Genomic DNA, 20,084 nt, shown 5'->3' with positions numbered 1-20,084 from the left:
CTCGGTACCAATCTTCTGACCGGTCTTGACTTCGATAACCCACCTCAAAACCAGCTGCAATATCGGTCAACCGGAATATATGATATATCCATAAATTTGTCAATTTTTTAAATCAACTTAGAATAAAATAAGAAAGTATATATGAAAGCATTTAGAAATGTGCTGCATGTATCTTTCTTCATAAACGATAAAAATAAATAAAATATAGATAAAAGAATATAGATAAAAAAATTAATAAAATATAGATAAAAAATAAATAGATTTTTAAAAAAAGATAAAATTAAGTAAAATTTAAGCTTGACGATTGTGTAGGCAAGATCTTTCATGTCAACATAGCTTTGCTTTTCTAAGATAAAAACTCGATCAGAACACTTTCAATGTTAGAACTTTTCACAAAACTGCATACAACAGAAAATACTAATTAGCGAAGAGAAAATCTTTCTTTTCTATGAGATTTCATATAATACCTTATTGCTCAATTTCAGAATGCAGAGACATGTATTGAATCAGATAAGTATCTCTAAATAACAGGTAAAAAATTCACACCACAATATCTCTTTAAATTTTAAATAAATGACGGATGCAATAGCGAAGGAAGAAAGCGTCTTATCCGGCAGAAGCGCCGGATATTATGGGCGTATCAAGTTTATCAACACCGTATCAGACAGAACATAATTTCCGGATGGCTAACGAGAGAGTAAGCAATGTTTGTCGGACAACCAAGAGTACCTCTCTCTTCCTTTCTCTCTCTCTCTCTCTCTCTCTTTTTCTCTCTCTCCCTCTTTCTCTTTCTCCGCCGATCTTCATCCCTCTCCTCTTGTTCGTTTCACGCGAGGCGCCGACTCCAGCTAGAGAACTCGCGCCTCTCCTGCGGAACATCCCCGGCAGTTTCGCGTCGACGGTCATCCGGATCGACTCGCCGCGGCCAAGGTCGGTGGTCGTGAAGAGGAAGATCCTCGTCGAAGGTCGAGACGAGGACGAATGAATCGGCAAACAATCATCGTGAGTGAAGCACGTTGTGGTGCAGCGTGCTCTCGCGAATGATCTCGGTTCAATCAATTATATCGTGATAGATCTCCTCGAGTACCTGACTGTGATATGACACCGCGAATTTATCGAACAAATAAGATCGACTTGTGTCAGAGTGGTGATTGTGCCGAAATCCGGATGGTTATATTTAATTTTGGAGCACACAAAGCGATTCACCAGAAGCAAACAGGTATACCTTGCAAGTTTAGTCTTATTTTGTAAAATAGTTCACATAAAGTTTATGATTAACGAGGAAGAAAAATATTTATCTCTTATTCTGAATGTGTGATAATAGAGTGGGTTCTCTTTGTAAGCTCTCAATTATGTTAATTTCATACATACTAATTTAACAACAAATAAAGATATATATTATGTACGACGAAAAAATTATAGAAATTGCTCTTCCTTCAAACTTTACTCTGTACTTGATTGCTGATATCCTTTTGACATAAACAGATCTTATATATATATTTTAAATAAATATACAAAATATGAAATCTATATATAATTAACGAGTTTCTAAAATCAATATGTTAATTTTTAAAACCCCTAAAAAAATCGAAACCATCAATTTAATCGAAATAATGCTCTGCGAGAGATGTATATCTCACGCATGTGATTATCGGCCGGTTCGATATCCATTAAAGCAGATGCAGGCAGGAAACGAGCCGTGAACTTGGTAATTGCAAGTTGAACGATGCTCAAAGTCAATCGACTAGCTCTCTTCTACGATGCATCGACACGTGATGCCGTAATATGTGTTCGCCGACCTTAATACCGTTGCCTTAAACACGTCGTGGACGCTTCGACAGTTATGAAAACGGCGAGCTCTGCTCTCGAGAGGAACGGATGAACGCGTCTCCTCGATGGATGCGATCAAGCGCACTTATGGTTGTTTTGTGTCCACACAACTGCGATTCTCTCGACATCTCCGCTTACGAATCTCGCAGCTTCTTAAGTAACGCGGTGTTTAAGTAAACATTAGTAAATTTTTCAAAAGTCATCATCTTCAGCCGCGCAATCACAAATAATCACTAATAATCGTCGATCGAGTCTAGATTCGTGCTACCATGGTGATTACGGTAGCGTGCAATCCTGAAACTGGGTCACTGGCGTCAAGAAGCTCGGCGGTGATTATTCAGGGCCGACTTCATGCGATGAGCAAGGAGGCAGTCTCCTTATTCTGCGCGCAACCTCATAACGAATGAGGAACAACGCGTTACATATCATTTATAAATTATATACAGAAAAAATTAAATGTCACAAGGGAGCTACTTACGGCGAGATGAGAACGCGCGAGGAGAAAATTTAATTAAATCGGGAACGCAGAGTATACGTTTTGAGTCTACCCTGGTAATTATCGATGATTATCGGCGACGCAGCCTCCGCTCTTTTACGACATATTCCTCTCGATTCCGTTGCCTCGATCAACCGTAACGAATCCTAATTACAGCGCGGCTGTTTGGCAATCGATTTCATCACGAAACGATCGCGAACGGCATACGCGAGGTCAACGCGCGCTCAGATTTGCGAGGGCGAGGGAGAGGAAGAGGGAGAAAAAGGCACGCATTGACAGTTATTTCAGATTGCGTGTGTAATGTTGGATCCGAATCGACATTGACACCTTTCGAAAACCGTCGATCTGTTGCTCGTGATCCACCTGGTCCATAACTGTACAGTCTAACTGTGAGTAGTCGTACAGACAATCCAAAGCTAGTTTGTATCAGACAATGACAGCTGGTTCGTATCAGACGCACGTGCGAGATTGACTTTAATTTTTCACCGCAAAAGTATGACGATTTTACTGTCAAATTTTTTTCTCTGATGTGTATAATGTGTATGTAAAGTGCGAATTATTTATAATTCTCTCAAATACAAATTGCATGTCTTCGTCCCGATTGAAAGAACATCGCTGTAAAAACTGCGAATGTATATTATAGCGAATTCGTCTAAGCCAACACATATCGTATCCGAATGACGAAGCAGTTTTCTCCGAGAGTTGTTAAAAAAGCAGCGCGCGTACGGCCTTAATGAAGAAATGCGTGCAGTTTCACGGAATGCCGGTGAAATCTGAAGCAACACAGACGAGAGCACGCAATTTTTCTAGATATTCCTGTGAATAACAGTTTCTGCGGTGGCTTCTGCGATTTCTAGCTCGCAGGATAATGACCTTAGCATTATCTAATTAGCTTGATTTATATTTATGTGTGCAAACGTCGAATCCTTTCCGATTTTCCGAGTGGAAGAAAAAACTTTCATCGCTCATATAGTGCATCGACCGATACACCAGTTTCGCGTTCGCATAATATCGCGACATTATGCGCGCGAGAAGGTCCAAATTACCCGTCGTCTTAATCTATCCGTTTTATCTGCCATGTCGACGAGCTCATTGTTCCTCATTGCATTTTTCTTTTATCCGATCTCCGTCACTTTTACCGTTGCCACGTAAAAGTATGTAAAAGTACCAGACTGACCCGGTCCCTATTCGCTTTTAATTATTCACGCACCGTATAACGCTCGCATAGATTTAACGCATCGCGACGTTAATAGCAAGTAGTACAAAATTAAATTAAAAATCGAATAATCCTATCCGATCGGTCTTAAAAACTTTTCCTCTATATAATATCATTAATCGTCTTATTCGAGTTATTCGTCTTATTCGTCTTATTCATTCCGGAAACCTTGACTGACTTTCTCGCAAGATTGTTATTTTCTGCGAGAACAGGTAGAAATATTGAAATAATCATCCTGTCCGAGTTTTCTACAATCGATGAAGAAATAACGTCAATTATGTCATCAGTTATAATAATTCTTTCGTACTTGAAGATATTTCATTGTAATGATGATGAAATTTCTTTCCAGAACGAATGACATCATCAAGCAATACGATAAGCAAATAAATCTGCAAGTACATCCGCTTGTGCAACATCCGGATTAAATATGTCGACCTTAGGAATACCCTGTTACGAGGATGGGTTTCGATTAGGGGGCCCTCCATCGGAATGCTCTCTCAGAAGCAAGGCGCAGATCGACGCATTGTTCGAAGATTCCAGGTAATTATCGATCTATTCTAATTAATTTAATTCTTCGAGTACTTACATGAACACCCAGATTAATATCTCTCTTGTCTTGATGTTCCGCACGTCCAATAAATCCCCCATCATTTCAGATCGATCTGCAGCTCCACATTGAGCGGCTGGTACGCCGGATTGTCAGTCGTCATCCCGACCAACCCTGACGACTCGAGCGCAGAAGAGCAGAAAAGGGTGAATAGCGCCGTCCAGGCGCGCATCGAGGCGATGTTCGCCTCGGTGGAGGCTGAAAGTGGAACACCCGGTGAATGCGCCGCCGCTATCCTGCCGGTAATGACACGAATAATTATGTACGCAGAGCATACTCGCGCGCGAGAGAAAGACGCACCGCACGCTACTTTTGTTCGAGCCGTCCGCCGCCTCTCGGAGGCGATTTATCGTTCGGAGGCTTCAGAAACTGTAATTACAGTATAACGGGCGAATGCGCGCACTTGCATTTTCACTTATGTTAATTCTATTGTGCATCTCTTTCTCTGTCTCTCTCTCTTTTTCTTTCTTTTGCTTGAAAAATCTCGCGGATCAGCGTGGTCGAACGGTCGTTCCGTTCCACTCTTGAGGGACACCAAGTACCGCAACGAAAGACTCACCTACTTCGCCAACGAACGTGACCCTTAAGCGCACTTAATCGCCTATTTCAGTGTCAAAATTATAAAACGACCGCGAAATTTCGCGGAAGAGAACGTCAGGATTTAACGAGAAATTAATGCGAGGAGCATAAAACGCGGCAATCATTACATGCAAAAAAATATTTTGTATCCGAATGACCCAGCTTTTCCTTCGAGCAGAAATATGACCTAATAATATATATATATATATATATATATATATATATATATATACATATATTATATATGTATCTTTTATAGTGACCATAATTAATTAAATCGAATAATTTAAATATATAAATTCGTTCTTCAATTAATTCACGTTTCTCGTTTTGTCTCAGAAATCCAATAGTCTTTTTATTTTATTTGACTCATTTTTCATCGAAAATGGGATTTGAAATCGGTGAAAATCTTGTGAAAAGAAGCATTTTCCGCCTCGTAAAATCCCGCCTAAATCATCCTGATGATGCTTGTGGGGATTCCGTGTCAGAAATAAAATTGAGATCGACGTATAATTACTCGCGAGCTAGTTGCTCGTTAGAAAGGAAAAAATCGCACGATGATCTTTCGAGGAACAGAGCAGATATATGTTGAGGCAGATTTTTATAAAAATCCAGAGGGAAAAAAAATTATATATATATATTTGAGATTTCTATAATATCAAAACTTTAGATTAAATCTCTGATGCTTAATCGGTCTTCTGAACAGTTAAACATTAAACTTTCTGCCGTGTTAATTAGTTTGCATATTAAGTGATAATATCTCTTCAAATGGGATTATAATACATTGCAATACACGATATTAAAGCACTTCCAGTAGAATAAAATGCTTTGATAATGCTGATGTTACTTATAGTACTTTAGATGTTACTTATAGTGTACTATATGTATATAGTACTTATAAGTATAAGAATACTTATAAGAATAGCAAAATAGAGAAAAGAGTCTCATAATTCTAAAATTTTAATAATAAATTTTGCAATGGATATAATAAATTATATAGCAAAATGTTAGAGCAGATGACTGCATCAATCGTTAAAATTCACATTTAACATACATTTAATTATTGCATTTCGCAAATAAATAATCTTATTTGCACTTTAATACATACAAATAATCGATTTTTTTCTATATTTGATATACATATCGCCTACACATATTGCACAATCGGCAAACGTGTCCCGATTCGAGAAAAAGCGTCGCGAAAAGTCCTTCGACTTTCCTCAGGGCGTCGATCCGGAATTTTTAATCGTCACTTTCATTCCGCTCACGATCCGCGAAGCGTGACAGACTTCCACAAACTATTCGAAACGCTGAAAAATTCTCCTTCAGTTTTTACACCGGTATGTGGATTCCTTTGTCGACACGGTACTCTGTTTTATGGGCTTTGGGCCCCGCACAGCATTGTTTCGTCTCCCTTCGCGCACTTTGATCAGAACTCGCGAAGGAAGCTGCTGATCGATTGATAGGATTATAGGTCATTTGGCGAGAGAATTTGCTTAGGTGTGGCGGTCGGATCATGATCATGATGATCTGACAATGAGTTGTTTATCTCTTACATCAAACATTGATTTTATCCTGCGTTTTTTACTCGCATACCTTTCTCCGCGCATAACTCGGGACGTTAAATTTCACAGATAATTACGATAAAGAACACGAGAACCCCGTTATTGTTTTTTTCACCTCGAAGGAACAGAATTCCATGCGATTCGAGTTTTATTCGATTGCATTCCGTGCATATTAAGGCGGTAACGAATGAAACGGTCATACAGCAAAATTCCTCGTTTCGGGAGACTAGTTTTAGAAGTTTAATCGCGTTCGGCATGCGCAATAAAATTCCTATATAACGATCCCGCCTGGTTATCGTTAATATTGCCTGCCCATCGTGCAAAACAGGTTTCCACCGGTGTTTCAATGTGACACACACACATAAAAAGAACTTTTCATCTAGCGCTATTTTTATATGTATACGTCAGTGTTTCAAAATGTTTGCAATAAGTAAAATCTTATGTGCTGCATGAATCTTTATTATATATTGTTTCACTGCGAAGGTCAGCAGTTTAACAGTTTATCCAAAATAAAATAAAATTAAACAATAATATATGTTTTAATACTTTAAATTCGATTAATATTTTTGACAGTTATCAGCTGATTTTTGTCCAAAAATATGAATCGCGGACAAATAAGTTTATATTATAAGTATATATTATAACATACTCGTATAATATTATTTACATATTTACAACATATTATTATAATTAAAATAATAATATTTTGTAAGTAATACACAGAGAGAATTTTCTCTTAAAATTTACCCTGAAAATAATGATAATTGTGAGACAATATGATATGGAAAGAATTTTATGAGAATTTCTCTGATTAATATTTATCACAATAAAAATAATAATTTTTATCACAATAAAATATAAAACATGTTTGATTAATTTTACTATGCAGTTTAGTAAAATTAATCAAACATGTGTTATATTTTATTGTGATAAATATTATTATTTTTATTGTGATAAATATTAATCAGAGAAATTCTCATAAAATTCTTTCCATATCATATTGTCCCACGATTACCAGATCGATGATTTTCAGGGTAAATTCTAAGAGAAAATTCTTTCAGTGTATAATATGTTATAATACTTTATCCGTGATTAATATTTTTTGACAGAAATCAGCTGATAACTGTCAAAAATATTAATCGTGATATATTAATCGTGTATATTAATTAAATAAATGTGTACATAAATGTATATATATATAAATGTGTACATAAATGTATATATATATAAATGTGTACATAAATGTATATATATATATATATATAAATGAGTACATAAATGTATATATACAGGGTGTTACAAAAGCATCGGATTTGCTTAGCACCATGCGATAGAGAATGAAAATCTAAGAAAATTTTTCCTCAATGAAAATGTCGAGGCATCAATAATTTTCGAGTTATAAGTGATTGAAAATGAAGGGCTTTTCGCAAAATAAACTTTATGGAATTAAAATATTAACAAAACTGCATTCTTCAGTTAATTTCAGGTCGAGTTTGATTTAATAGAATTTTAATTTAAGGCTTAGTTACTAAGATATATGATGGCAAAAATTGGGAACTTGCAAAAAATGATGACCTCCCTCGACATTTTCGTTGAGGAAAAATCATCTTAGATTTTCATTCTCTATCGCATGGTGCTAAGCAAATCCGATGCTTTTGTAACACCCTGTATATAAATGTGTACATAAATGTATATATATATAAATGATACAGGGCGTTTCAGGAGGAAATGGAGGAAATGGTTAGCATTCCAGTACTTGATTGTACACATTTTAAGCAAAAAAGTTTATATAAACATGTGTCTTATTCTGGACGGTTATAAAGATACAACGCGTTCAAGTTTAAGAACGAATACATTTATTAACTTAGTAGAACCAAATGCTATGAAACAATTATATTAAATTTTTGTATTTCATAGAATTTAGTTCTAATAAGTTAATGAATGTATTCGTTCTTAAAACTGAATATGTTGTATCTTTCTAATCAGAATATAGGACACATGTTTATATAAATTTTCTTGCTTAAAATAATATATATAATCATGTCTTAGAATGCTGACCATATTCTTCCTGAAACATCCTGTGTACATATATGTATATATATATTTTTTCTTATTTCTCCTTTAATCCTAACCAAATATAATTACTAATTACGCGCGCGAAGCAGTTATTATATTATTCTTTGATAATAAAATCTTGAAAATTGCAACGCAAGCATAAAAATTATTATTGCAATCAATGCATAAAGAAAATATATTAATTAATTATGCAATGCATAAAAATACTATATTTAAATCTTTAACAGAAAATGCGAACAACAAAATAGAATTTTCACAAGAATTTTTTGACCAAAATACCTACGCTTTCATTAGACTCACACATCTCCATACATCTGCTACGCTGCGCGTCTCGCGCGAGACTGATCACCAGTCTCGCGATCGAGATATCTCGCACGAGAATCAGTCTTGCGCGAAACGCGCAACGTGACGGACGTGTGGGCTGCGTTAATCTAATAGAGAGGATAGAAAGAGAGAGATGTTTGCGTCGGACCCGGTTCATTCTTGGCTGTGAAGTTGGCTTGCGCTGTTAGTTGGCGACACCGCTGCGCAGTCTTGTGGTCTGTAGTGGGGATTAGTCTCTCGCGAGACGTGCAGCGTGGTGAACGTATGGGACGCGTTAGTCTAATGGAAGGGATAAAAAGAGAGAGATGTTTCGCCGGGTCCGGTTCACTCTTGGCTGTGAAGTTAGGTATCACCGTCAGGTGGCGACACGGACACCGCTGCTCGCTCTGCTCGCTCAGCGTCTTGCGGTCAGTCCAGTCCAGTCTTCCAGTCTAGTCTTACGCGACACGTGCAGCGCAGTGGATGTGTATTAGATGCGTGAGTCTAATGAAAGCGCAGATATTTTGATTTCAAAAGATTCTTTAGAAAATCCTATTTTTTGTTCCCTGTTAAAGATTTAAATATTAAATTTGTATGCATTGCTTAATTAATTAATATATTTTTATGCATGCGTTGCAATTTTTTAGATTTTATTATCAAAGAATAATATAACTTCACTTCGCGCGCGTAATTATATTCGGTTAGATTAAACGAAATGAAGAAATAAAAATATATTATATATATATATATATATATATAGAAAGAGAGATATATGTATATACAAATATATGTATATTTAAAAACACAGAGAGAATTTTCTCTTAGAATTTACCCTGAAATTCATGGTAATCGTGGGACAATATGGTATAGAAAGAATTTTATGAAAATTTATCTGATTAATATTTATCACAATAAAAATAATAATATCTATCACAATAAAATATAAAACATGTTTGATTAATTTTATTAAACTGCATGGTAAAATTACTCCAATTGTCCCACGATTACCATGATTTTCAAGGTAAATTCTAAGAGAAAATTCTCTCTGTGTATATATATATAAATGTGTACATAAATGTGTGTATATATATATATATATATATATATATATATATATATATATATATAAATGATTACATAAATGTATATATGTATATATAAAAGCATATACTATATATACATGTATATAAATATATACATATTCATATATATACATATATAATCAGCTGATTTCTGTCAAAAAATATTAATCAAGTTTAAACAACTTTGTATAAAAATATCTTTTTTTTTTTATATATATAAAATCGAGGAATAGCGCGCGCGTAGCGCGTGCTTGTGTTGTTCTAGTAATTAAAATATTTTGTACCTTTTTTATGCAGGTAAAATATATGGGAGCTGCTCCGGTCGGCGGACGAGTGGCGAGTGTACGAGGTCTTCAGGAACCTCTTCGTCAGCTATTGGAACGTATAGAAGGGTGTGTCAGAGCCGAGCTCGAGATCTCCAGACGCGGATTAACGTTTCGCACGAGCGACATTTGTGAGAAGAATAATCCCTTTCGCAGGATAGCGGTGTGGAGTGCCCTGAAGTTGAGATGCAAGAGAATACCATCCGGCGACGTGCATCATGCCTTCTTACCTTTAGTTGGCGATCAGGATCAAAGGCACACGGAGATACTGGAAAATAAACACGCTGATCTCTACAGGTCTCAACAACGCTATATATTGACATGATTAATTTTCTTGAAACAAAGTACAATATTATATATATTATTATTATTATATTATATTAATTTATAGAAAATGTGTGTGCACATATGTATTCGAGCATAGAATTAGAAATAAAATTCTACAAAATCTTAATTTTAACTTCAATTTTAGGACGATGCGCGGTTTAAAAAGCGAAGCAGAATTGTATCCCCCGATCTTCGCTGTAGTGATGCGACGACCTGGGGCTGCCAGACTTCTGGAGTGTCACGGGTTTGCCTGCGAAACCGAGGAAGACGCTGTGGCGGCTGCGGCCACGTTGTATCGCGCTCTTCTCGCTGATCTGGACGCGAACCGTCGTCGACCACGTCACACAAACGGTGTCGGCTGCATCAGTCTGGCCTCTGTTGCTTCCAGTGTCCGAGAACCCAGCCTCAGCAGCAGGATCAGTTATTTGCTGCCTCCACCGCCAAGACCGACCGCGCCGCATCCTGTGAGACCGCCGAGAACCAAGAAGAGTTCCGTGAGTAGCTCCGTCACCGAGGACGAAGGCACGAAGTCTAGCTTACAGAAGATGCCGCGTAGGAAGAAGAAAAATTCCGACGTGAAAGCGGAAGATATCCTTGAGGCGCGTGGAAGAAAACGAGACGTCAAGATCGAGAAGAGCAAATTCGGCCAGAGCAATCGAGACGTTATATTGTCTAGAAACGAGGAATTACAAAATTCGAAGAACAAAAAATTTTCCGTCAAGGATCAGAATTCCTTGAGAATCGAGGTTGAGCCTGAAAAGTCTGATAAAATTTACAACATTCAGGATAACGACACAAATAGAATCTACGAAAAGCAATCGAACAAGTACGAGAGAATGTATAAGCAGAACAATCCGAAGAGGGAGCCGGCAAATTTGGAAGACGACATTTACGAAAGAAATTATGGATCATACAATTTGAATCGAGCTGACAACTGCGAACGACAATTGTATTCTTCCAGAGCTGATAGCGTTTTGATGTACGACAAAGTTGATAAGACCGGAAGAAACGAGACGAATTCTACTTACGAGCAAACCGACAGGAAGAAGGAAAGTCTTTATAGTCCGCGCATCGAAGACGCCGATAAGATTTACAGTCTAGGAAAGGAGGAGATTTACATCGGTAAGAATAACAGAAACAATAAGATGAAAAGCTCTCAAGAAGACATCTTTGCGAAGAACTTGAAGAATAGCGGGCGCTATCAGTCGCGTCAGGGACGTTCGAATGACACGACGAAACAGCAGAGACGCTCACGAGATCCAGAGAAGATATATTCCAGCAAGAGACTCAGCAGAGTCGTCACTATGGACAAACCGTTGAGGAAGGAGCAATCGGATTCCGCTCATTCGCTGAACATGTCGGAGTATAGTCGTCCTCGAAGAAGAAGAAGCAGAGCGGGCAGCGAACCGCCTGTCAGTCATTCGGAGAACAAGATTCTGCAGGAGAACGCGTTGAAGAGATCGCAGAGCGACATAGACGTGGACCGAGGCGATCTAATGACGAGAGTCGAGTTACCCAGAAGAGGCAGCTTCTTGACTTCCGGAAGTACTCGGAGATCTAACAACATTAAAGGCGGCACTCCTTTAGGATTCACAGAACTGTTTGACGAGTTTAGAAATCAGGAGGGCTTGACCAGCGTGGATGACATCTTGGCGGCTATTATAGGTAATCAAAGATAATAATCTGTATGAAATAATAATAGAATTTTTAAAAGAGCAAGATCACGTATCGATTTTCTTTCAGATCCGGAAGGTATGTCATTCAATGATCTGAAGCCGCTCTACAAGGAATTCTTACTGAAATTGGCGGCAACCTTAACGCAAGACGAACTGTACCAGAGATCCGCCAGCATCATGAGAAGACGTCGAAGACCGCAGAGACGAAGATCGAATCGTCGCTCTTGTTTATTAGGCAAAGCCATCAAGAGATCGGTCTCGAGGTTGAAAGGTGGACCCACGGAATTCACTTCTGTGATATTTCCGGCAAGAAGATTGAACGACAGCTTCGGCAGTAGTTCGTCGTGCGACGTCAGAAATAACCATCGAAATCGAGTGTTGGCGAGTAGACTCGGCAGGAGAAAGTCCTCGTGGAAAGCGAGCAAGAACGGCGTATGTCACACTACCTCGGAAGACAGCGATACATGTACGTAGAAATATTATAATTAAATCAAGTCGATCTCAGCCAAGTCTACAAATAGTTTCAGCGTGATTTTTCAATATCTCAAAAATACAAAATGAAATGAAAAATATAATAAAAGTATAATAAAAATATAACGAATTGTTTGAATCAATGCATGCAGCTCGTATTAATATGTGTAATTAACGTAATTAATAATTATAAAATTATGCAGGTAGACGATTGAATCGCAGCCTAGCTGCCACCGCAAACAGGAGCAGCAGCGGCTACGTGAGCTGTAGCGAATGTAGCTACGACTCCGAGTCCTGTACATGTGTGTCGGCGGACAAGTGTTATTGTTCCTTGTCTAGACGAGTACCAGCTACGTCGGTGCCTGGTAACACGGTGGTCTGCGCCTGCGACACTGACAGTTGTTCCGAGAGCAACAAGTGTTACTGCGCGAGGAAGCCGATACAGCCGACCATACTGGAGCAACTTAGGCAGAAGGGTATCGTACCCTCGGAGAGTACGCTCAGCAGAGGAGACAGTCCAGAGAGGATCAGGGGCTCGAGAATGACTAGCACTCATAGTTTATCGCGCAACACCGATTTTCTCAAGGTAGCTGAAGGATCTTTGCATTAATCATTTATCTTACTTCATAATTTTGCGGTCGTATTAAAATCTATTTGCACAAATCTCATTTCAGACTCGATCATCGCCGGTTTGCGGTAGTTCGGATAACTTGGCCTTAGATTACGATCTCTTCAGCCCAGGCAAAAGATCCCAGCTGTCGTCCGACAGCGAGAAAGTCCTCGTAGTTAGCGCCAGGGACACTCAGGGTCGTTTAGTTTACGTTGGCGGCACGGAACGAGATAAGAAGTATTCCTCTCGAGGTAGTGGAAGATCCGAAGCGCATCACGAAGCGCTCTCCATCAAGAAAAGCGCGGAAATCGCAGCGGTCTTCGGTGCAGGAGAAAATCGGAACTCGAGAAGGACTAGTAACGCGTCGAGTATAAGAAGTTCGATCAGTCTCGAAGCTGGATTGGGCTACTTACCTTGACGAAAGCGTCTACAAATTATCACCATAAAAAAAGAATCTTAAATAATTTAAATATTTGATATTTATAATACACACGCGTCTTGTAACAGCTTGCCATTCATATTATTATCGGAAAAGGATCAGTCATGAACGTATCGTGATTCTGTTAGTCGTATTTCGAATAAATATTATATGATATGCAACTACTTACTCGTACCTGTTTCATCATTAGTGTTTAAGTTACAGGAAATATACGAATTATTTATGTGCTTTTATCCAATTTCAAAGATCTACGATTATTTATATGCGAAAGATCAAGTTATTGGATATTTTTTGCTACGTGTTGAACCTGATAGCTTATTATTAAAATGGGGCAGTGCAATATGTATGATGAGAAGTATGATATAGAGTCGAATGTGTTATGAATTTTTCTAATACATTTTCGTTAGATAGTATACATGTAATGTATGTTTATTGTTGTAATTGTGTATTGTTGTGCAATATTTACAAAATAGTATATATATATTTATATCAACTTTTGCACTATGTACTGTTAATAAAGTCTTTACTTATCTTACAAAACTTTTCCGCATACTCGGATGGTACATCTATTTCCTTCAAGTTATCTAAGCCGATTTCTTCCTCGGTTCTGGAACAAATACATATTTCTGTTATACAAAAGAAAGTCACAAAGCAGAAGTAAAAGACTTATTCAAACATTTACTTTATCAAGATATCCACGACATTTTCACATGCTAATAAACAACTCTGGTCTTTTTCCCACTTGTGAAGTTCTCGAAGTATAATATATGTATTCTTTTCCCTCAATATTTCTCTCGCCACTTTTGTTGCGCAAAGTTGGTTTAATGCTTCTAAGAGCATAAGTCTAGAATAACAATAATATAATATTATTAGTAAGTGCTTTGGCATTGCTCGTAAAATGTGTCGACTGACTTATGATTAACCTTATATCCGGATCAAGTTCTCGAGTCTTTATTTCGGGAAGATATTGCAAGTTAATTGGCAATTTATCATTATCTTCATCGTCGAACTCTTCTGGGCCAGCAAGCGGCAACAATAAATATGATAATAAATCCACTTCCGGACTCAGTAACCATTCATGATTTTCCGTGTCAAATGTACAATTTTTCAAAGTACCAATAACACCGCCTCGTCTGATTATACTATCAGAATATTCTGTGAATGAAAGAAACCGTTGTATAACACAGCGATCTCGATCCATCAAATATCTGCAACAAAATACATGAGTGAAATACAATTAATTAAAATTCAAAACTAATCATATTAAAATCTTATTAAAATACCTTCTTATATGCGATGATTGACTGAGATTGCTAAAAACAGGTCCAAGATAGTGTAATTTAGCACCTGCAGTATTATACTGTTTAGCAGTAAACGCAGCTACTATTGCATCCCAGGTATAACCACTTTGTTCAACGAGTGTTATGATTCTATCCACTAAATAAAGCGGTCTAGTCATATTGGAAAGTATCATGCAACATGGATCCGCCAAAGTGCTGGATTTATTCATTATAATCCTGCAAAAAATAATTTATAAAACATCTTAATATATTTACGTACACAGAAACAATGAACGGCAACTATATACAATTATGTTTACCTCATACAAACTTCTATTAAATTCAGACTGTATTCCTGTTCCTTTATTGAATTGCTTGACTCCGAGATAATCAGCATTGTGTTGGTTCCTGATTCATCTCCAGTAATATTTACTAATGTCAGTGCAGCATCCTTTCTAATAGGATCGGAAGAATCTTGCATGAGAATAACAAGCTGTTTTAATATTTCTGGTAGCTTCAACAGTAATTCACGACCATCGGCAGTTGCTGTTGTACCTACATATATAAATGATTATCCTTTTACATAAACCAAAAAATATTACATAAACTATATTTATATGATATATTTTACACGCAAAATATTTATGTAATTAAAATATGCGAATACATACCGAGTACATATTTCAATGCAATGGCTTTCAAGTCCAATCGTGCATTACGACATAAATATTGAGACATTCCTTGTAAAGATTCCATTATTATAGCTCAACGCGTGCGTTTAATTTTACAATTATTAAATTCCAATAATTTTAACTTTTAAAAAACAGTGTTTATTTAAAATACACGTGCATAAATGTACACATGACACGAGCCCCCTTCTCTAATATACATGTATAGTACACAAATTTTATGAATGAATCTTTTTTTTACGTCAGCATCATCTGTAATAAAAGTTAGAATTTACACACTGTTGATACGAATATACAAAGCTATATCTTACTTTACTTGGGTAATGCAGTCTGCCTGGCTCCTGCTTCGATATTTCTCCGTTTCTATGCGACATGCCATGTGATGAAATAACCTATAAAAATTGTTTACACAGGAGGAATAAATACATTTTGACTGCACGTTTTATTAACGTTTTTGAATTATGGAGAGTGGAGAAAAAATAACGCGCATGGAAGATGTATTAAACAAAAGTGCGACGCCAGAGCAGACTAAAGATGTATTAAATTCTTCATCTAGTAGCGAGAGACGTGAGAAACAATATATTCCAAGAGGCAAACCAAAATCCGGCAGGATATGGAAAGAAGAAAAAACAAAGTAAGTTATATTTAGTTCTCGTTGAAAAATTTTATATAAATAAAATATATGTGAAATAAAGAATTGGACATAATCCTTAAATCCTTGTGAAATAACATAATAATTTATTGTTGTCTAATTTATATTTGCTAACTAGATACTAAATTTTCTTATTTCTATATTTCTATATTTCTATACTTATTAATTACATTATTCAACAAAACATAAGAAACGTATAAATAAAATAATGCAAATGTACTTATTTGCAGGTTTTCTTCGATAATTAAAACACGTGGGATCCGATTGTCACTAGCTAAAAAACAAAAGTTGAGAGAAGATCTGAAACGTGTTAAAGAAATGTCAAGAGAAATCAAGGCACAAAAACAAGCAGAAAAAGAGACTAAGAAGGAACGAAGAAGAGAGAATTTGAGGAGAGCAGAAGAGAATCGAAAGAAGAATGAAATTGTACAAGTTGTAAGTAAAAATAAGATTGTTTACAAAATATAGCATATATTTTTATGTGTATATTATAATCTCATTTTACTGTCATTTTCAGATTAAAAATCCTGCAAAAATAAAAAGAATGAAAAAGAAGCAGTTAAGAATGATTGAAAAGAGAGACACTATTAACATGTAATATTAACATAAAAAAAAAACATGAATAAGACATTGAATCAAATATAAAAATACTATTGTTTGTTAAATTATTCTCAATAAAAATATTTTTAATCTCTAGTATATTAGATTCCTTTATATATTTTTTTTTAAAAAAAAGTCAATCTTCTTCAGATTTGATACATTTTTCTGATTTTTCACGTGCGACTTGTATTGCTACAAAATCTTCAAGTTCTGTTTGCAGATCATAATTTCCGTTATGTAACCACTGCAATATGAATATAAATTTATGCAATATATATAAATATAGTCTAATAGTTTATTAATATTTTTATAGTAGAGTGACTTACTTTTGTTCTAATCCACTTTGGTAAATAGTTAATTCTACGTTGGTCCTGATATCTACACAAATTATTTTAGTAAGAACTTTATTTTTATTCTTACATTTTATACTTCATCTTACTTTTACATACCTTTCATCCACCAGTAACACTGCACCCCAATCATTTTTATGCCTAATACAACGGCCTAGTGCCTGGTTTGATGCTCTAAACGCATCTACAGTATACCATTCTGAACCAGACAAGAAACCTTTGGACTTGTTCGAGTCATTATAGTTCATCTTCATAGAGAGAGATACATCGGTTTTATTTTTATACGGTATACCGACCTAATAAAAAGTATATTATACACTTGTGCGGCATGTGCATAAACATATGCGTAGATATGTAAAATCACTATGAAATAAAAAATGTTACCGCTAGTACGCATCGAGCCTCGTTATCGCTAAAATCGATTCCTTCCGCCACTTTTCCTCTGAAAACTGCAAATAAGATAGCTCCGGATGCCACATTAATGGATTTAGACGATGATTCCTCAATTACATTGCGATAATCTTTCATCATCGTATGCATATCCTCATTATTTTTCGTTTCCACAAAAATTTCTTTCAATTCCATGAGTTTTTTCCATGTGCCATTACTCTTCCATCTATCGTGTACCATTTTCATTACGGTGTAAGATGAAAAAAAGCATAGCACACCATATGGCACTGCGTCACACACTTGAAGGATCAGACTACCAAGTTCGTCCTGTCACATTAAAAGAAATTTCAATACAATTTTAACCGAGTTTCATAATATGTTCAAGCGAAGAGAAGAGAAACAATTTTTATTTTACCTGAAAATTCCAGGAATTCACATGTTCAAAGTTAGCCATCAAGGTTTTTCCATTCGGCCCACGTGGTATACATCTCACATACACTTGCTCCTTCGATATGATGTGATCAGGATTAACTATATGTGAGAATCGCGTGCCAAGTTCGCTTTGGAACGACGTAATCGGCGTAAGAGTACCCGAAGCAAGTATCACAGAGCGGGCGGTGCGGGCTAAAGGTGCGAAGATTATAGCGGGATTCATACATAACAGTTTCAAAATTCGTGCTGGTTTCTTCTTCTTCGTCGAAATCCAAACATCTTCGGGTATCTAATAGAAAATAATTGTTATACAACATTCGACATATAATGTTAAATAGATTATAATGACAAAACTATTCATATATATATATATATATATATATATATATATATATATATAAACTTACACGCCTCTTAGAAGGTTCCATACTTTCTGTGACACATACTCTATAATCGTTAACAGAAATATCTGATGTGAGCATCTGTATTACGAAGCAGAGATGCTCTAAAATTTTCTTAGTCTCGCGCGAAATAATACGAATTGTTTTATCAGGACGAGATGATTGCTCTTGTTTCACTTTCTCGAAATCCTGAATAGCCATCTTGCTAGCATAGTGAAACTCGGGAAATCTCGCACTCCCAATATTATTCATATCGAGCAACACCAGAAATTCGGCACCGAGCCAATAATCATTGACCTGAAATATATATGTTTTATTACAATATTTATTACATAGGTAAAAATATCAATTACAATAATTCACAAAGTCGATTAATATCCAAATTATCAATTCTTTTATCGTAATAAATGATTTATGATGATACATAAAATTATAATATAAACGCAATGTAATTAATTGCTTAATAAATATATACGCTCACATTCTGTTTAACATCAATAGTTCCCAGGAATTTTATGATATCATTGAGATATTTCTGAATGGTGATATAATTCTCGCGATCGTGATTGCGATATTTGTACGAAACGTATTCGCAATCGTGGGCAGCGATCTCAAGTTCATCATCTCTGAACTCCACACTGGCAGCAGCTCGACAAACATCCTCAATATTATGAGCTTCATCGAGGATTACAATATTGCCTTTCAGATTAATCTGCATCTGCATGTTTTAATTATATGGTTTATTCTGTGACATGTTTATACATATACAATATAATAGCACCAAAACAAAGTAAAAACAATCGATGCTGTTTTAAAATAAAAAGATTTAAAATATATTGTAACAATGAAAAGACAGCACTTTTTCTCTAATTATTCGTATCTAGAATGCTTCCAAATACTTGATTGATAATTATTTGCTATGTGCTTACGCTCTCGCGGATACTTGGGTTCACAATATAATTGTAAGGACAGAAGATGATTTCCGCCTCGGCCATCAAAGATCTCGCGCCAAAATATGGACAGATCTCAATATCTCTACCCAATGAAACTAAATCTTCTATATCCCAAGGCGTTCCTAGCTTGCTAAACCATGTCATCTTTTTTTTACTTTGTTCATCATAATATGGACATTTGTTAAACTGCGCGCAAAGAAAAATAATATATCCCGTTACATAATTATTAAATCTTTAATTTAATTTTCTGCATGCGAAAAAGCAATATAACACCTTTAATGGGTCGAGTAACTCGTTACACAATTCGTCCTTGTTCTTATTGGTATTTTGAATGCACGTATGTTTTCGACTGCTCAATATAGTCATTCTGAAAACTCACTCATTGTACGTCCATTTTATAAAGTAATACTTTGCGTGATTTTTTTACCTTTTATGCTTGTAAACGGTCTTCTTCAATTCTCTCACTACTTGCTCGATTTGTTTGTGCGTTCGCGTTCCATAATATATTTTTGGAACTTTCTGCGATCTACAAAGTAATGAATTACACTATTTATCCTTGTACAACGCGCTCGAAACGCTAATTCGATGCACTTACTTGGCTTTGTTCAAAACTTTATCGCACCATTCTTCGTCAAAGTATTGAGATGAATTTAAGAAGAAATTATCGTCTAAATCCTCATCGCAGGAGCACGAACTCCCTGCTAAATATACAAATGTTAAATAAATATAGCAATTAT

General features: G+C 36.1%; 4 protein-coding genes and 1 long non-coding RNA gene across 8 annotated transcripts in view; 2 read left to right on the top strand and 3 right to left on the bottom strand.

The window, feature by feature from the left end:
* Positions 1-10,411, bottom strand: part of LOC145943040 (uncharacterized) — a 34,330-nt gene extending 23,919 nt beyond the window's left edge. The window contains exons 1-3 of the long non-coding RNA XR_014426463.1: positions 10,308-10,411; positions 10,039-10,252; positions 4,129-4,347 (exon numbers count right to left, since the gene is read on the bottom strand). This is a non-coding gene — a long non-coding RNA (uncharacterized LOC145943040). The remainder of the gene's footprint in view (positions 1-4,128; positions 4,348-10,038; positions 10,253-10,307) is intronic.
* On the top strand, positions 288-13,579 carry LOC145942993 (uncharacterized). Of its 2 annotated transcripts, XM_083050173.1 has the most exons (8): positions 288-1,219; positions 3,892-4,082; positions 4,199-4,391; positions 10,052-10,374; positions 10,550-12,069; positions 12,148-12,546; positions 12,755-13,137; positions 13,226-13,579. In XM_083050173.1, exons 2-8 carry the CDS (start codon positions 3,970-3,972, stop codon positions 13,577-13,579), a joined length of 3,285 nt encoding a protein of 1,094 aa, XP_082906299.1. In that variant the 5' UTR covers positions 288-1,219; positions 3,892-3,969. The 2 variants fall into 2 exon arrangements, with proteins under 2 accessions (XP_082906299.1, XP_082906303.1); XM_083050177.1 differs by lacking the exons at positions 288-1,219; positions 3,892-4,082; positions 4,199-4,391 and adding an exon at positions 8,615-9,170.
* A 434-nt stretch (positions 13,580-14,013) lies between these two features.
* LOC145943022 (co-chaperone protein HGH1 homolog) lies at positions 14,014-15,996 on the bottom strand. Of its 2 annotated transcripts, none has more exons than XM_083050218.1 (7): positions 15,881-15,996; positions 15,552-15,821; positions 15,201-15,435; positions 14,884-15,117; positions 14,524-14,808; positions 14,283-14,444; positions 14,014-14,207 (listed from the first exon to the last, which is right to left on the bottom strand). In XM_083050218.1, exons 2-7 carry the CDS (start codon positions 15,634-15,636, stop codon positions 14,102-14,104), a joined length of 1,107 nt encoding a protein of 368 aa, XP_082906344.1. In that variant the 5' UTR covers positions 15,637-15,821; positions 15,881-15,996; the 3' UTR covers positions 14,014-14,101. The 2 variants fall into 2 exon arrangements, with proteins under 2 accessions (XP_082906344.1, XP_082906353.1); XM_083050227.1 differs by having other exon boundaries at positions 15,886-15,996.
* A 34-nt stretch (positions 15,997-16,030) lies between these two features.
* Positions 16,031-16,918, top strand: LOC145943034 (coiled-coil domain-containing protein 86). Its single transcript, XM_083050238.1, has 3 exons — positions 16,031-16,203; positions 16,452-16,656; positions 16,739-16,918. The coding sequence occupies exons 1-3, from the start codon at positions 16,031-16,033 to the stop codon at positions 16,817-16,819; spliced, it is 459 nt and encodes a 152-aa protein (XP_082906364.1). The 3' UTR covers positions 16,820-16,918.
* The window catches only part of LOC145943004 (Fanconi anemia group J protein homolog), a 43,912-nt gene continuing 40,669 nt past the window's right edge, over positions 16,842-20,084 (bottom strand). The window contains exons 5-15 of one of the 2 annotated variants that reach the window (XM_083050180.1): positions 19,943-20,048; positions 19,775-19,873; positions 19,621-19,714; positions 19,324-19,533; positions 18,876-19,112; positions 18,401-18,691; positions 17,977-18,282; positions 17,556-17,888; positions 17,271-17,467; positions 17,148-17,199; positions 16,842-17,065 (exon numbers count right to left, since the gene is read on the bottom strand). In XM_083050180.1, coding sequence (XP_082906306.1) covers positions 16,958-17,065; positions 17,148-17,199; positions 17,271-17,467; positions 17,556-17,888; positions 17,977-18,282; positions 18,401-18,691; positions 18,876-19,112; positions 19,324-19,533; positions 19,621-19,714; positions 19,775-19,873; positions 19,943-20,048 — 2,033 coding nt within the window. In that variant the 3' untranslated portion in view covers positions 16,842-16,957. The remainder of the gene's footprint in view (positions 17,066-17,147; positions 17,200-17,270; positions 17,468-17,555; positions 17,889-17,976; positions 18,283-18,400; positions 18,692-18,875; positions 19,113-19,323; positions 19,534-19,620; positions 19,715-19,774; positions 19,874-19,942; positions 20,049-20,084) is intronic. The other variant, XM_083050184.1, reaches the window with a different exon arrangement.

This window comes from Prenolepis imparis, unplaced genomic scaffold (assembly GCF_030444845.1).
Source record: "Prenolepis imparis isolate NDT839.2.m4 unplaced genomic scaffold, iyPreImpa1.0 SCAF_1, whole genome shotgun sequence".
Lineage (NCBI taxonomy): Eukaryota > Metazoa > Arthropoda > Insecta > Hymenoptera > Formicidae > Prenolepis > Prenolepis imparis.
The sequence above is the reverse complement of the archived record's forward strand: the minus strand, read 5'-3'. Positions and strand labels throughout refer to the sequence as shown.

Bases quoted from the DNA above. Each gene is read 5' to 3' on its own strand.
- LOC145943022 (XM_083050218.1), bottom strand. From the start codon at position 15,636: ATGGAATCTTTACAAGGAATGTCTCAATATTTATGTCGTAATGCACGA. The intron at 15,436-15,551 runs GTATGTATTCGC...TTATATATGTAG, and splicing joins TGCATTGAAATATGTACTCG to GTACAACAGCAACTGCCGAT. The intron at 14,809-14,883 runs GTATTTTAATAA...ATTTTGTTGCAG, and splicing joins CAATCATCGCATATAAGAAG to ATATTTGATGGATCGAGATC.
- LOC145943034 (XM_083050238.1), top strand. From the start codon at position 16,031: ATGGAGAGTGGAGAAAAAATAACGCGCATGGAAGATGTATTAAACAAA. The intron at 16,204-16,451 runs GTAAGTTATATT...ACTTATTTGCAG, and splicing joins TGGAAAGAAGAAAAAACAAA to GTTTTCTTCGATAATTAAAA. The intron at 16,657-16,738 runs GTAAGTAAAAAT...TGTCATTTTCAG, and splicing joins AGAATGAAATTGTACAAGTT to ATTAAAAATCCTGCAAAAAT.
- LOC145942993 (XM_083050173.1), top strand. From the start codon at position 3,970: ATGTCGACCTTAGGAATACCCTGTTACGAGGATGGGTTTCGATTAGGG. The intron at 4,083-4,198 runs GTAATTATCGAT...CCATCATTTCAG, and splicing joins GCATTGTTCGAAGATTCCAG to ATCGATCTGCAGCTCCACAT. The intron at 10,375-10,549 runs GTCTCAACAACG...CTTCAATTTTAG, and splicing joins AAACACGCTGATCTCTACAG to GACGATGCGCGGTTTAAAAA.